General features: G+C 44.2%; 1 protein-coding gene across 2 annotated transcripts in view; it reads left to right on the forward strand.

Moving 5' to 3' along the window:
* Positions 1-16524, forward strand: part of LOC120039588 (CSC1-like protein 2) — a 134826-nt gene that overhangs the window by 109701 nt on the left and 8601 nt on the right. For both annotated transcript variants that reach the window (XM_038985004.1, XM_038985005.1), the window contains 6 exons: positions 1145-1210; positions 4998-5160; positions 6093-6198; positions 10178-10345; positions 14092-14207; positions 15764-15835. In XM_038985004.1, the coding sequence (XP_038840932.1) occupies positions 1145-1210; positions 4998-5160; positions 6093-6198; positions 10178-10345; positions 14092-14207; positions 15764-15835 (691 nt within the window). The remainder of the gene's footprint in view (positions 1-1144; positions 1211-4997; positions 5161-6092; positions 6199-10177; positions 10346-14091; positions 14208-15763; positions 15836-16524) is intronic.

Below are 16524 nucleotides of genomic sequence, written 5' to 3' on the forward strand. Positions count from 1 at the left end.
TCATGAGGAAAGAAAATTATGTGGATATATTGAAGCAACATCTCAAGACATCAGTCAGGAAGTTAAAGCTTGGTCGCAAATGGGTCTTCCAAATGGACAATGACCCCAAGCATACTTCCAAAGTTGTGACAAAATGGCTTAAGAACAACAAATTCAAGGTACTGAAGTGGCCATCATAAAGCCCTGACTTCAATCCTATAGAAAATCTGTGGGCAGAACTGAAAAAGCGTTTGCGAGCAAAGAGGCCTCAAACCTGACTCAGTTACACCAGCTCTGTCATGAGGAACGGCCAAAATTCACCCAATTTATTGTGGGAAGCTTGTGGAAGGCTACCTGAAACGTTTGACCCAAGTTAAACAATTTAAAGGCAATGCTACCAAATACTAATTGAGTGTATTTAAACTTCTGACTCACGGGGAATGTGATGAAAGAAATAAAAGCTGAAAGAAATCATTCTCTCTACTATTATTCTGACATTTCACATTCTTAAAATAAAGTGGTGATCCTAACTGACAGGGAATTTTTACTAGGATGAAATGTCAGGAATTGTGAAACTGAGTTTAAACGTATTTAGCTACGGTGTATGTAAACTTCCGACTTCAACTGTATGTATATTTTTTAAATTGTCTCTGGTATGACTCTGCCAGGGATCGAACTCCCAACCTTCCAATCTGAGGGCGGACACTCCACTGAATGCGGACACTCTCAATGGAGCCCATCACTAGCCTTCATTTGGGTTCACTAGCCTTAATCTGGGTTCACTAGCCTTAATCTGGGTTCACTAGCCTTAATCTGAGTTCACTAGCCTTAATCTGAGTTCACTAGCCTTAATCTGAGTTCACTAGCCTTAATCTGGGTTCACTAGCCTTAATCTGGGTTCACTAGCCTTAATCTGGGTTCACTAGCCTTCATTTGGGTTCACTAGCCTTCATCTGGGTTCACTAGCCTTCATCTGGGTTCACTAGCCTTCATCTGGGTTCACTAGCCTTCATCTGGGTTCACTAGCCTTAATCTGGATTCACTAGCCTTAATCTGGGTGCAGGAAACTGTCCCTTTATGACCCCATTCTCAGTCATGGAGTTTCTAATCCAATCATCAACCAGCTCTCCTATCGTTCTGAGAACTGTTTCCTTCCTCCTTCCAGTCTGGATGTTTTCTTCCGATGGCTGTTTGACAAGCGCTTCCTGGCTGACGCTGCTGTGAGGTTTGAGTAAGTAGCCGTTCCTAGTTCCTCTCCAAGTTTCATTCCTAGGTTCCTGGCATCGAGGGAGTTTTTCCTAGCCGCCGTACTTTCTGCATCTGCATTGCTTGCTGTTTTGGGGTTTTAGGCTGGGTTTCTGTAGAGCACTTTGAGATATTAGCTGATGTAAAAAAAAGGCTTTAATAAAGTACAGTTGATTGATTTGACCACATTGTCAGTCACAAGACATTACTTTGGACGAATGGAACTTGCCTGGACATCTGATGTAATTGTTGAACGTATGTCCTTACAGTACTTGTCAGCAGCAGTAACCCAACCTTCATGGTACGTCCGGTGGCTGTCTGCTCTCAACCTTAGAACCTTTACCTTGTGCACTGTGGTCTCTGCTGGCCTCGTTCTGGCTCATCGTGTAAAAGTTGTCGGTCATATTTTAGTGCTGCTTGTAACAATTTATCTGTCTTTCAATGATGTACAGTCAGAGCAGCTTCCATATTCTCTGACGTGTCCCTTATGGAACTAGCTGTTTGTTTAGTGTCGTCTTTTAGGAAGGGCTGAACCCCGAGCAGCCTAGCCAGGGGGTATTCTGATCTTACCCCACGAGGTCCGGAATGCTGCTGGTTTCCTGTTCTACCTGATCAATAAATGCACCCACCTGGTGTCCCAGGTCTAAATCAGTCCCTGATTAGAGGGGGAATCACCCACCTGGTGTCCCAGGTCTAAATCAGGTCCTGATTAGAGGGGGAATCACCCACCTGGTGTCACAGGTCTAAATCAGTCCCTGATTAGAGGGGAATCACCCACCTGGTGTCCCAGGTCTAAATCAGTCCCTGATTAGAGGGGAACAATGAAAAATCACAGTGGAACCGAGTCCGAAACAGATTAGAGTCTGGCCAGTAGGGTTAGAATGAGTTACCACACCTGGCCAGTAGGGTTAGAATGAGTTACCACACCTGGCCAGTTGGGTTAGAATGAGTTACCACACCTGGCCAGTAGGGTTAGAATGAGTTACCACACCTGGCCAGTAGGGTTAGAATGAGTTACCACACCTGGCCAGTAGGGTTAGAATGAGTTACCACACCTGGCCAGTAGGGTTAGAATGAGTTACCACACATGGCCAGTTGGGTTAGAATGAGTTACCACACCTGGCCAGCAGGGTTAGAATGAGTTACCACACCTGACCAGTTGGGTTAGAATGAGTTACCACACCTGGCCAGCAGGGTTAGAATGAGTTACCACACCTGGCCAGTAGGGTTAGAATGAGTTACCACACCTGGCCAGTTGGGTTAGAATGAGTTACCACACCTGGCCAGTAGGGTTAGAATGAGTTACCACAACTGGCCAGTAGGGTTAGAATGAGTTACCACACCTGGCCAGTAGGGTTAGAATGAGTTACCACACCTGGCCAGTAGGGTTAGAATGAGTTACCACACATGGCCAGTTGGGTTAGAATGAGTTACCACACCTGGCCAGCAGGGTTAGAATGAGTTACCACACCTGACCAGTTGGGTTAGAATGAGTTACCACACCTGGCCAGTAGGGTTAGAATGAGTTACCACACCTGGCCAGCAGGGTTAGAATGAGTTACCACACCTGGCCAGTAGGGTTAGAATGAGTTACCACACCTGGCCAGCAGGGTTAGAATGAGTTACCACACCTGGCCAGCAGGGTTAGAATGAGTTACCACACCTGGCCAGTTGGGTTAGAATGAGTTACCACACCTGGCCAGTAGGGTTAGAATGAGTTACCACACCTGGCCAGTAGGGTTAGAATGAGTTACCACACCTGGCCAGTAGGGTTAGAATGAGTTACCACACCTGACCAGTTGGGTTAGAATGAGTTACCACACCTGGCCAGCAGGGTTAGAATGAGTTACCACACCTGGCCAGTAGGGTTAGAATGAGTTACCACACCTGGCCAGCAGGGTTAGAATGAGTTACCACACCTGGCCAGTAGGGTTAGAATGAGTTACCACACCTGGCCAGCAGGGTTAGAATGAGTTACCACACCTGGCCAGCAGGGTTAGAATGAGTTACCACACCTGGCCAGCAGGGTTAGAATGAGTTACCACACCTGGCCAGCAGGGTTAGAATGAGTTACCACACCTGGCCAGCAGGGTTAGAATGAGTTACCACACCTGGCCAGTAGGGTTAGAATGAGTTACCACACCTGGCCAGTAGGGTTAGAATGAGTTACCACACCTGGCCAGTAGGGTTAGAATGAGTTACCACACCTGGCCAGCAGGGTTAGAATGAGTTACCACACCTGGCCAGTAGGGTTAGAATGAGTTACCACACCTGGCCAGTAGGGTTAGAATGAGTTACCACACCTGGCCAGCAGGGTTAGAATGAGTTACCACACCTGGCCAGTAGGGTTAGAATGAGTTACCACACCTGGCCAGTTGGGTTAGAATGAGTTACCACACCTGGCCAGTAGGGTTAGAATGAGTTACCACACCTGGCCAGTAGGGTTAGAATGAGTTACCACACCTGGCCAGTAGGGTTAGAATGAGTTACCACACCTGGCCAGTAGGGTTAGAATGAGTTACCACACCTGGCCAGTAGGGTTAGAATGAGTTACCACACCTGGCCAGTAGGGTTAGAATGAGTTACCACACCTGGCCAGCAGGGTTAGAATGAGTTACCACACCTGGCCAGCAGGGTTAGAATGAGTTACCACACCTGGCCAGCAGGGTTAGAATGAGTTACCACACCTGGCCAGCAGGGTTAGAATGAGTTACCACACCTGGCCAGTTGGGTTAGAATGAGTTACCACACCTGGCCAGTAGGTTAGAATGAGTTACCACACCTGGCCAGTTGGGTTAGAATGAGTTACCACACCTGGCCAGTAGGGTTAGAATGAGTTACCACACCTGGCCAGTTGGGTTAGAATGAGTTACCACACCTGGCCAGCAGGGTTAGAATGAGTTACCACACCTGACCAGTTGGGTTAGAATGAGTTACCACACCTGGCCAGCAGGGTTAGAATGAGTTACCACACCTGGCCAGCAGGGTTAGAATGAGTTACCACACCTGGCCAGCAGGGTTAGAATGAGTTACCACACCTGGCCAGTAGGGTTAGAATGAGTTACCACACCTGGCCAGCAGGGTTAGAATGAGTTACCACACCTGGCCAGCAGGGTTAGAATGAGTTACTACACCTGGCCAGTTGGGTTAGAATGAGTTACCACACCTGGCCAGCAGGGTTAGAATGAGTTACCACACCTGGCCAGTTGGGTTAGAATGAGTTACCACACCTGGCCAGTAGGGTTAGAATGCGTTACCACACCTGACCAGTTGGGTTAGAATGAGTTACCACACCTGACCAGTTGGGTTAGAATGAGTTACCACACCTGTTCAATCGTCTCAGATCCAGAGTAAATAGGGTCTGAGATTCACTGAGTAATATTGTTGTTGTGATGTAATTTCCTGTCTTCGCCCCACCGCATAGTCTAACGTAGTGGTTCTTATCTTAGCCCTACCTTGTCAGGTAACAATTATCTCCTCTGGACCAATCAGAACAGCTTCCATATTCTCTCATCATATTGTGTCCTTATGGAACTGGCTGTTGTTTTGGGTTTAGTATAGTGATTTAGGAGAGAGTAAGTCTGTAATATCCCCTTTCACACTGTTGTCCCGACCCGTACTGGCTACACATCCCACATCGTTTCAGAAACCGTGCTGGATAGAATCATGTGAAGAGAACAGAACAAATCCAATCCAGCGTAGTGTGCTTCTGTTTGGCACTATAGTGTGAAAAAGGTATGTTATTGTTGTGATGTCATTTCCTGCCCCCCCAGGTGTGTGTTCCTGCCTGACAACGGGGCGTTCTTTGTGAACTATGTCATCGCGTCGGCGTTCATCGGTAACGCCATGGATCTGCTGAGGATCCCTGGTCTGCTCATGTATATGACCCGGTTGTGTCTGGCTCGCTCTGCTGCCGAGAGACGCAACGTCAAGAGGGTGAGTAGAGGAGCGCCACCTGGTGGATCAGGAAGACCTCAGTTAGTCAATCTCGTAAACTACATCACTACTGGGATGAAAATAGTTATATCTAAGATTATCTATGGACTGACAAGATAGTCGACTGACCGCTCTAATACAACTTATATTCGATCAAATAAGCCTCACGTTGCAAATTAGCAATTACATTTTATGTTGACCAAATTCGACACTCAATGACCCCTATACATAAAATCCCCAGTTCCACTGGTTAACGCTGTATTTTCATGTGGACAGATTTTGGGGTGGAGTCAATTCTCTCACTTCTCCTCTTCCTCTCTGGTTATGTGTTACTGCAGTGTTCCCCAACCCTGGTCCTCCAGGGTGTACTGTTGGGTCTACTGGAGAACCAGGGTTGGGAAACACTGTGCTACTGGGTCAGGGTCAAATACATTTAAAACCAGTCAATTCAGGAAGTAAACTGACATTTCAATGAGGAGAGCAATGAGGAAATTGATATTTCAATGTACTTCCTGAATTGACTGTGTTGAAATGGCATGAACCCCAACCCTGACAAGCTATGTTTTTATTGAACTTAAGCTTCCCTAAGGACATATAATAATATCCTCCTGTTAATGTGTGTCTCTCTGCATCATCAAGCATATGAGTTGCAGTTCTATAACTCTATTTCTATGCTCTGCAGCACCACGTGTATGAGTTCCAGTTCTATAACTCTATTTCTATGCTCTGCAGCACCAGGTGTATGAGTTCCAGTTCTATAACTCTATTTCTATGCTCTGCAGCACCAGGTGTATGAGTTCCAGTTCTGTAACTCTATTTCTATGCTCTGCAGCACCAGGTGTATGAGTTCCAGTTCTGTAACTCTATTTCTATGCTCTGCAGCACCAGGCGTATGAGTTCCAGTTCTGTAACTCTATTTCTATGCTCTGCAGCACCAGGCGTATGAGTTCCAGTTCGGGGCGGCCTATGCCTGGATGATGTGTGTCTTCACTGTGGTCATGACATACAGCATCACCTGTCCAATCATCGTCCCCTTCGGTGAGCTGAGCTCCACTGTTACTAACTGCCCACTGGGCACGGAGGGGTTAAGTCAACGTGGAAAATATAATGGATTTGCAAAAAGTCATCCACTATTGTTTTGAAGATGAAATTTCAACCACATGTTTAAGTCATCATGGTAATCAATTTTCAACATAGACAAACCTTGTTTAAAATATGTTGAATTTGTACCTTTGAAACAATGTCAGATCTTCAACGTAATATCCACTATAAGAAAAGAAAAAAAGTGCTATGTTGAGAATAATTGTTGAGGAATCTCCACTTGACAGATTCACTGTTGCTGTCAAAGTTGTCCCAAAGGGTAGGTTCAACAGAGAAAATGAAATATAACCATACTTTATAAATTATATCATCAATAATGCTATTTAGGCCTATATAACGTTTAGGGAGTCATAAACAGCTGTTGTTAAAATTGGACCCAGGATTGATCTGAAATAGACCATACATAAAGAATATGACTCAATCAAAACCAATTGGATTCAAACTGGATACAAACTGGATACAAACTGGATACAAACTGGATTCAAACTGGATTCAAACTGGATTCAAACTGGATTCAAACTGGATTTAAAGTTTGATTGAATTGAGTCCTATTCTTTAACTTGAATTGACGATGTGGATCCAACATATCAATTATTAATTTGTAGACAGACTGGAATTCAAGCCAGACTCAGTGGCACGGACGGAACGATCTCCTTTAAATGTTGACGTTTGGTTGCGTTGTGTCAATCAAACACAATTCAATATAACTTTTGTAATACAGCATAGAGCCTAAACGTTTAAGGCTCTCTTACAAACTAATGTAATATTCAACCGTAGTATGTTGAGGTTACTGTAACTATACGTGTTGTCTTATGTCATCATAGAAAACGTACACGTTCAAGATAGAATGCAAAGGTTGCATGTCTGTGGGGAACTTCGCAATTGCTTTAATGATCTTGATCTTCACTTGCACTTTAATAATCTCATTTGCAATCCAGGTCATTGGGTTGTGCTGTCAGATGAAGCATAGTGATAACACATTTAAGTTTTGTTGTATAAATATCTGACAATCCCATTTTGAATTTGGTTGTTCTTCAAAGGGTTGTAAGCGCAGTGATAACACATTGGGAAATCTACCAACTTTTGGTGGTCTTTTAGAATGTTTGATAATAAATTGTAATCTCATTCATCAATGTATCAACCAAATAAAACCCAATTCTCCACATTTAAAATGACGTAGTGTGCCCACTGGGTGGCCTGATGCATCAGGCTGGCTTTCCCAAAGCTTTGGTAGCTAAAATAATATGTTATTTCTTGCCATCACCTGACTGTAGCAAGTTATTTATCACCTGGCTAGTAGGTTATTTATCACCTGACTGTAGCAGGTTATTTATCACCTGGCTAGTAGGTTATTTATCACCTGACTAGTAGTAGGTTATTTATCACCTGACTGTAGTAGGTTATTTATCACCTGGCTAGTAGGTTATTTATCACCTGACTAGTAGTAGGTTATTTATCACCTGACGTAGTAGGTTATTTATCACCTGACTAGTAGATTATTTATCACCTGACTAGTAGCAGGTTATTTATCATCTGACTGTAGCAGGTTATTTATCACCTGACTAGTAGTAGGTTATTTATCACCTGACTGTAGTAGGTTATTTATCACCTGACTGGTAGTAGGTTATTTATCACCTGACTGGTAGTAGGTTATTTATCACCTGACTGGTAGTAGGTTATTTATCACCTGACTAGTAGCAGGTTATTTATCACCTGACTAGTAGCAGGTTATTTATCACCTGACTAGTAGCAGGTTATTTATCACCTGACTGTAGTAGGTTATTTATCACCTGACTGGTAGTAGGTTATTTATCACCTGACTGGTAGCAGGTTATTTATCACCTGACTAGTAGCAGGTTATTTATCACCTGGCTAGTAGTAGGTTATTTATCACCTGACTGGTAGCAGGTTATTTATCACCTGACTAGTAGTAGGTTATTTATCACCTGACTGGTAGCAGGTTATTTATCACCTGACTGGTAGTAGGTTATTTATCACCTGACTGGTAGCAGGTTATTTATCACCTGACTAGTAGTAGGTTATTTATCACCTGACTAGTAGCAGGTTATTTATCACCTGGCTAGTAGTAGGTTATTTATCACCTGACTGGTAGCAGGTTATTTATCACCTGACTGGTAGTAGGTTATTTATCACCTGACTGGTAGCAGGTTATTTATCACCTGACTGGTAGCAGGTTATTTATCACCTGACTAGTAGCAGGTTATTTATCACCTGACTAGTAGCAGGTTATTTATCACCTGACTAGTAGCAGGTTATTTATCACCTGACTAGTAGTAGGTTATTTATCACCTGACTAGTAGCAGGTTATTTATCACCTGACTAGTAGTAGGTTATTTATCACCTGACTATAGCAGGTTATTTATCACCTGACTAGTAGCAGGTTATTTATCACCTGACTGGTAGTAGGTTATTTATCACCTGACTGGTAGTAGGTTATTTATCACCTGACTGGTAGTAGGTTATTTATCACCTGACTAGTAGCAGGTTATTTATCACCTGACTGTAGTAGGTTATTTCACCTGACTAGTAGTAGGTTATTTATCACCTGGTAGGTTATTTATCACCTGACTAGTAGTAGGTTATTTATCACCTGACTGGTAGTAGGTTTCTTATCACCTGACTAGTAGTAGGTTATTTATCACCTGACTAGTAGTAGGTTATTTATCACCTGACTAGTAGGTTATTTATCACCTGACTGGTAGTAGGTTATTTATCACCTGACTAGTAGCAGGTTATTTTTCACCTGACTAGTAGCAGGTTATTTATCACCTGACTAGTAGTAGGTTATTTATCACCTGACTGGTAGTAGGTTATTTATCACCTGACTGGTAGTAGGTTATTTATCACCTGACTGGTAGTAGGTTATTTATCACCTGACTAGTAGCAGGTTATTTATCACCTGACTGTAGTAGGTTATTTCACCTGACTAGTAGTAGGTTATTTATCACCTGGTAGGTTATTTATCACCTGACTAGTAGTAGGTTATTTATCACCTGACTGGTAGTAGGTTTCTTATCACCTGACTAGTAGTAGGTTATTTATCACCTGACTAGTAGTAGGTTATTTATCACCTGACTAGTAGGTTATTTATCACCTGACTGTAGTAGGTTATTTATCACCTGACTAGTAGTAGGTTATTTATCACCTGACTAGTAGCAGGTTATTTATCACCTGACTGTAGTAGGTTATTTATCACCTGACTAGTAGCAGGTTATTTATCACCTGACTGGTAGTAGGTTATTTATCACCTGACTAGTAGCAGGTTATTTTTCACCTGACTAGTAGCAGGTTATTTATCACCTGACTAGTAGTAGGTTATTTATCACCTGACTGGTAGTAGGTTATTTATCACCTGACTGGTAGTAGGTTATTTATCACCTGACTAGTAGCAGGTTATTTATCACCTGACTAGTAGCAGGTTATTTATCACCTGACTAGTAGCAGGTTATTTATCACCTGACTAGTAGTAGGTTATTTATCACCTGACTAGTAGCAGGTTATTTATCACCTGACTAGTAGCAGGTTATTTATCACCTGACAGAATAACTATGAGAAAGTATCAACGATAAGTCTGTTTGACCGTCAATATTCCCGGGACACGTTCCATTTATAAAATGAAGAGGGGAGGGGCTTATGGACAAGCTAGTTTTTAGGCCCACTGACTGGCTCTGCTCCTCTCTCCTCTCTCTCTCTCCTCTCCCGTCTCCGTCCCTCTCTCCTCCCCTCTCTCCTCTCCCGTCTCCGTCCATCTCTCCTCCCCTCTCTCCCCCCTCTCCTCTCCCGTCTCCGTCCCTCTCTCCTCCCCTCTCTCCCCCCTCTCCTCTCCCGTCTCCGTCCCTCTCTCCTCTCCCGTCTCCGTCCCTCTCTCCTCTCCCATCTCCGTCTCTCTCTCCAGGTCTGATGTACATGCTGTTGAAGCACCTGGCAGATCGCTACAACATGTACTATGCCTACCTTCCCTCCAAGCTGGACAAGAAGATCCACTCTGGGGCCGTCAACCAGGTGGTGGCAGCACCCATCCTCTGTCTCTTCTGGCTCCTGTTCTTCTCCACTCTCCGCACAGGTACGAGGTCGCCACCTAGTGGCCGTTCTGGGCCGTAACAGTCTGTCTCATATACAGGGCCTTCAGAAAGTGTTCACGCCTCTTGACCTTTTCCAACATTTTATTGTTAAAGCTTGAATTTTAAAATGGATCAAATTTAGATTTTTTGGGGGTCGCTGGCCTACACACAATACCCCATAATGTCAATGGAGAATTATGTTTTTTTTTTTTTTTTTTTTTTTTTTTACAAATGAATTAAACATTAAAATCTGAAATCTCTTCTGTTAGCAACAAGGCACTGAAATAATACTGCAAAAAAAATGAACAAACCAGTTAACCCTTTGCCCTGAATGCTGCTGGATTCGGGGTTAAACTTGGAACATTGTTATACTCAGAAGTATAGGAACTTTAGTCACAAAAGAGACATAATGAAGCTTAGGAGGAGCTGAATGCAAGGAAAACAATCGCACATGACAGTACTGATTAGGGGATAAACCATTGAAGCCTCATATCACTTAGTTCCCTGCTTAGCAAGAATGATGCAATGTTTAGCGATAAGGAGGAGACTCGACCCAAAGTGGGGTATGAATACCACCACGGGGGAAGCCTTGTCTGTTTCTGAATTACAGCTGTATCGATCCTTTGGGAAGAATTAAACTTGGTTAAGCTTCTCTAGTGTCCGTGAGTTATTTACTCAAAATTAGAACCTAACAATACAAAATGTTATGTTTGGGGCAAATCCAATACAACACATTGCTGAGTACCACTGTCCATGTTTTCAAGCTTACAGGCCATTCAGAAAGTATTCAAACCCTTTCCCCTTTTTCCACATTTTGTTACGTTACAGCCTCATTCTAAAATAGATTAAATTACCTTTTTTCCTCATCAGTCTACACACAATACCCCATAATGACATCACAATACCCCATAATGACATCACAATACCCCATAATGACATCACAATACCCCATAACGACATCACAATACCCCATAATGACAAGGCAAAAACTGTTTTTTAGACATTTTTTGCAAATGTGTGTAGATGACAGTGCATGTCAGGAGAAAAAAACCAAGCCATTAGGTTGAAGGAATTATTCGTAGAGCTCCGAGACAGGATTGTGTCGAGGCACAGATCTGGGGAAGGATACCAAAATATTTATGCAGCATTGAAGGTCCCCAACAACACAGTGTCCTCCATCATTCTTAAATGGAAGAGGTTTGGAACCACCAAGACTCTTCCTAGAGCTGGCCGCCCTGCCAAACTGAGCAATCGGGGGAGAAGGGACTTGGTCAGGGAGGTGACCAAGAACCTGATGGTCACTCTGACAGAGCTCCAGAGTTCATCTGTGGAGATGGGAGAAACTTCCAGAAGGACAACCATCTCTGCAGCACTCCACCAATCAGACCTTTATGGGTAGAGTTGCCAGACGGAAGTCACTCCTCAGTAAAAGGCACATGACAGCCCGCTTGGAGTTTGCCAAAAGGCACCTAAAGACTCTCAGACCATGAGAAACAAGATTCTCTGGTCTGATGAAACCAAGATTGAACTCTTTGGCCTGAATTCCAAGCATCACGTCTGGAGGAAACCTGGCACCATCCCTACGGTGAAGCATGGTGGTGGCAGCATCATGCTGTGGGGATGTTTTTCAGCGGCAGGGACTGGGAGACTAGTCAGGATCGACGCAAAGATGAACGGAGCAAAGTACAGAGAGATCCTTAATGAAAACCTGCTCCAGAGCGCTCAGGACCTCAGACTAGGGCGAAGGTTCACCTTCCAACAGGACAATGACCCGAAGCACACAGCCAAGACAACGCAGAATTGGCTTCGGGACAAGTCTCTGAATGTCCTTCAGTGGCCCAGCCAGAGCCCAGACTTGAACCCGATCGAACATCTCTGGAGAAACCTGAAAATAGCTGTGCAGCGACGCTCCCCATCCAACCTGACAGAGCTTGAGAAGATCTGCAGAGAAGAATGGGAGAAACTCCCCAAATACAGCTGTGCTTAGCTTGCAGCGTCATACCCAAGAAGACTCGAGGCTGTAATCGCTGCCAAAGGTGCTTCAACAAAGTACTGAGTAAAGGGTCTGAATATTTAAGTAAATGTGATATTACCGGTTTTTATTTGTAATAAATGTGTAAAAATTTTAGAAACTGTTTTTGCTTTGTCCTTATGGGGTATTGTGTGTCGATTGAAGAGGGACATTCTTTCTTTTGAATAAGGCTGTAATGTAACAAAAAGTGGAAAAAGTCAAGGGGTCTGAATACTTTCCGAATGCATTTAAGGCTGTAACCTTGAATAAGGGTTTCAAATTTTGGGAAATTACACTCGAATTGTTTTATATATTTTACATGTTGTCAGAAAATGCAACTCTGTCTCAGGTTCTGGTGTTGTGCAGTGGTTGCACAGCCTTTCCTCTACAGGGAGCCAGGTTTTCCTGTGTCTACCCTTTGCTCGCTCTCGCTCGCTCTCAATTTAAGGGCTTTATTGGCATGGGAAACATATGTTAACATTGCCAAAGCAAGTAAAATAGATAATAAATACAAGTGAAATAAACAATAAAAATGAACAGTAAAGATTACACTAACAGAAGTTCCAAAAGAATAAAGACATTTCAAATGTCATATTATGTCTATATATAGTGTTGTAATGATGTGAAAATAGTTTAAGTACAAAAATAAACATAAATATGGGTTGTATTTACAATGGTGTTTGTTCTTCACTGGTTGACCTTTTCTTGTGGCAACAGGTCACACATCTTGCTGCTGTGATGTCACACTGTGGTATTTCACCCAGTAGATATGGGAGTTTATCAAAATTGGGTTTGTTTTTCGAATTCTTTGTGGGTCTGTGTGATCTGAGGGAAATATGTGTCTCTAATATGGTCATACATTTGGCAGGAGGTTAGGAAGTGCAGATCAGTTTCCACCTCATTTTGTGGGCAGTGTGCACATAGCCTGTCTTCTCTTGAGAGCCAGGTCTGCCTACGGCGGCCTTTCTCAATAGCAAGGCTATGCTCACTGAGTCTGTACATAGTCAAAGCTTTCCTTAAGTTTGGGTCAGTCACAGTGGTCAGGTATTCTGCCACTGTGTACTCTCTGTTTAGGGCCAAATAGCATTCTAGTTTGCTCTGTTTTTTTGTTAATTACTTGACACATTGGAAAGAATTATCTTTTTGTTTTCTCATGATTTGCTTGGGTGTAATTGTGCTGTTGTCCTGGGGCTCTGTGGGGTGTGTTTGTGAACAGAGCCCCAGAACCAGCTTGCTTAGGGGACTCTTCTCCAGGTTCATCTCTCTGTCAGTGATGGCTTTGTTATAGAAGGTTTGGGAATCGCTTCCTTTTAGGTGGTTGTAGAATTTAACGGCTCTTTTCTGTATTTTGATCATTAGTGGGTATCGGCCTAATTCTGCTCTCTCCTCTCCTCTCCTCTCCTCTCCTCTCCTCTCCTCTCCTCTCCATCTCTCCTCTCCATCTCTCCTCTCCTCTCCTCTCCTCTCCTCTCTCTCTCTCTCTCTCTCTCTCTCTCTCTCTCTCTCTCTCTCTCCTCTCCTCTCCTCTCCTCTCCTCTCCTCTCCTCTCCTCTCCTCTCCTCTCCTCTCCTCTCCTCTCCTCTCCTCTCCTCTCCTCTCCTCTCCTCTCCTCTCCTCTCCTCTCCTCTCCTCTCCTCTCCTCTCCTCTCCTCTCCTCTCCTCTCCTCTCCTCTCCTCTCTCTCTCTCTCTCTCTCTCTCTCTCTCTCTCTCTCTCTCTCTCTCTCTCTCTCTCTCAGGTTTCTCCGCCCCTACCTCTATGTTCACCTTCAGCGTTCTGATCATCACCATCATCGTCTGCTTGTCCCATGTCTGCTTCGGACACTTCAAATATCTCAGCGCTCACAACTACAAGGTACAAAAACAGCCTCCAGAGAAACTTCTTATTTATAATGTTGAAGTGGATTTAATTTAATTATGTCTTCATTTAAACCAGGAACGTCATTGAGAACACCATGTTGATCCTGTATGTAATATGAGACACATTGAAGCAAAAAGGCCTGAGGGGGTGTGGTATATGGCCAATATACCACGGCTAAGGGCTGTTCTTATGCACGACACAACACGGAGTATTTTGGCCATATACCACAAACCCCTGAGGTGCCTTATTGCTGTTATAAACTGGATACCAATGTAAAATTAGTGGAGTAAAAAATGAGTGTTTTGTCATACCCGTGGTATACTGGTCTGATATACCACGGCGGTCAGCCAATCAGCATTCAGCGCTCGAACCACCGAGTTTATAATTTATAGACCCGTCTACATTATTACAATCTTAGAGCAGTACGTCTCGATGTGGAAAACTCTTAGGATTAAAGGCCTTGTGATATATCAGGATTATTCAACTCTTACACAGCTAAGGAATCACCCACCCGGTGTCCCAGGTCTAAATCAGGCCCTGATTAGAGGGGAATCGCCCACCTGGTGTCCCAGGTCTAAATCAGTCCCTGATTAGAGGGGAATCACCCACCCGGTGTCCCAGGTCTAAATCAGTTCCTGATTAGAGGGGAATCACCCACCCGGTGTCCCAGGTCTAAGCCAGTCCCTGATAAGAGGGGAATCACCCACCTGGTGTCCCAGGTCTAAACCAGTCCCTGATTAGAGGGGAATCACCCACCTGGTGTCCCAGGTCTAAACCAGGCTCTGATTAGAGGGGAATCACCCACCTGGTGTCCCAGGTCTAAATCAGGCCCTGATTATAGGGGAATCACCCACCTGGTGTCCCAGGTCTAAATCAGTCCCTGATTAGAGGGGAATCACCCACCTGGTGTCCCAGGTCTAAATCAGGCCGTGATTAGAGGGGAATCACCTACCTGGTGTCCCAGGTCTAAATCAGGCCCTGATTAGAGGGGAATCACCCACCTGGTGTCCCAGGTCTAAATCAGGCCCTGATTAGAGGGGAATCACCCACCTGGTGTCCCAGGTCTAAATCAGGCCCTGATTAGAGGGGAATCACCCACCTGGTGTCCCAGGTCTAAATCAGGCCCTGATTAGAGGGGAATCACCCACCTGGTGTCCCAGGTCTAAATCAGGCCCTGATTAGAGGGGAATCACCCACCTGGTGTCCCAGGTCTAAATCAGGCCCTGATTAGAGGGGAATCACCCACCTGGTGTCCCAGGTCTAAACCAGTCCCTGATTAGAGGGGAATCACCCACCTGGTGTCCCAGGTCTAAATAAGGCCCTGATTAGAGGGGAATCACCCACCTGGTGTCCCAGGTCTAAATCAGGCCCTGATTAGAGGGGAACAATGAAAACAAGCAGATGAACTGTCTTCCAGGTCCAGAGTTGAGTTTGAGGTTGATATAGTATAAAAGTCATCACTATGAATGTTCTGCAGTTGAATTATTTTGTAATTATTATTATGATGATATTTTCTCCCATCTCTTTACCCCCCCCCCCCCCCCCCCCAGATTGACGTGGAGAATGTGGATGGGGTGGAGAACGGTCGTCCAGCACGAACCTCTCCCTCCAATAAGTCAGCAGTAAGTATCACTAAACCTCCCTCCAATAAGTCAGCAGTAAGTATCACTAAACCTCCCTCCAATAAGTCAGCAGTAAGTATCACTAAACCTCCCTCCAATAAGTCAGCAGTAAGTACCACTAAACCTCCCTCCAATAAGTCAGCAGTAAGTACCACTAAACCTCCCTCCAATAAGTCAGCAGTAAGTACCACTAAACCTCTCCCTCCAATAAGTCAGCAGTAAGTACCACTAAACCTCCCTCCAATAAGTCAGCAGTAAGTACCACTAAACCTCCCTCCAATAAGTCAGCAGTAAGTACCACTAAACCTCCCTCCAATAAGTCAGCAGTAAGTACCACTAAACCTCCCTCCAATAAGTCAGCAGTAAGTACCACTAAACCTCTCCCTCCAATAAGTCAGCAGTAAGTACCACTAAACCTCTCCCTCCAATAAGTCAGCAGTAAGTACCACTAAACCTCTCCCTCCAATAAGTCAGCAGTAAGTACCACTAAACCTCTCCCTCCAATAAGCCAGCAGTAAGTACCACTAAACCTCCCTCCAATAAGTCAGCAGTAAGTACCACTAAACCTCTCCCTCCAATAAGTCAGCAGTAAGTACCACTAAACCTCTCCCTCCAATAAGTCAGCAGTAAGTACCACTAAACCTCCCTCCAATAAGTCAGCAGTAAGTACCACTAAACCTCCCTCCAAT

Source organism: Salvelinus namaycush, unplaced genomic scaffold (assembly GCF_016432855.1).
Source record: "Salvelinus namaycush isolate Seneca unplaced genomic scaffold, SaNama_1.0 Scaffold282, whole genome shotgun sequence".
NCBI lineage: Eukaryota > Metazoa > Chordata > Actinopteri > Salmoniformes > Salmonidae > Salvelinus > Salvelinus namaycush.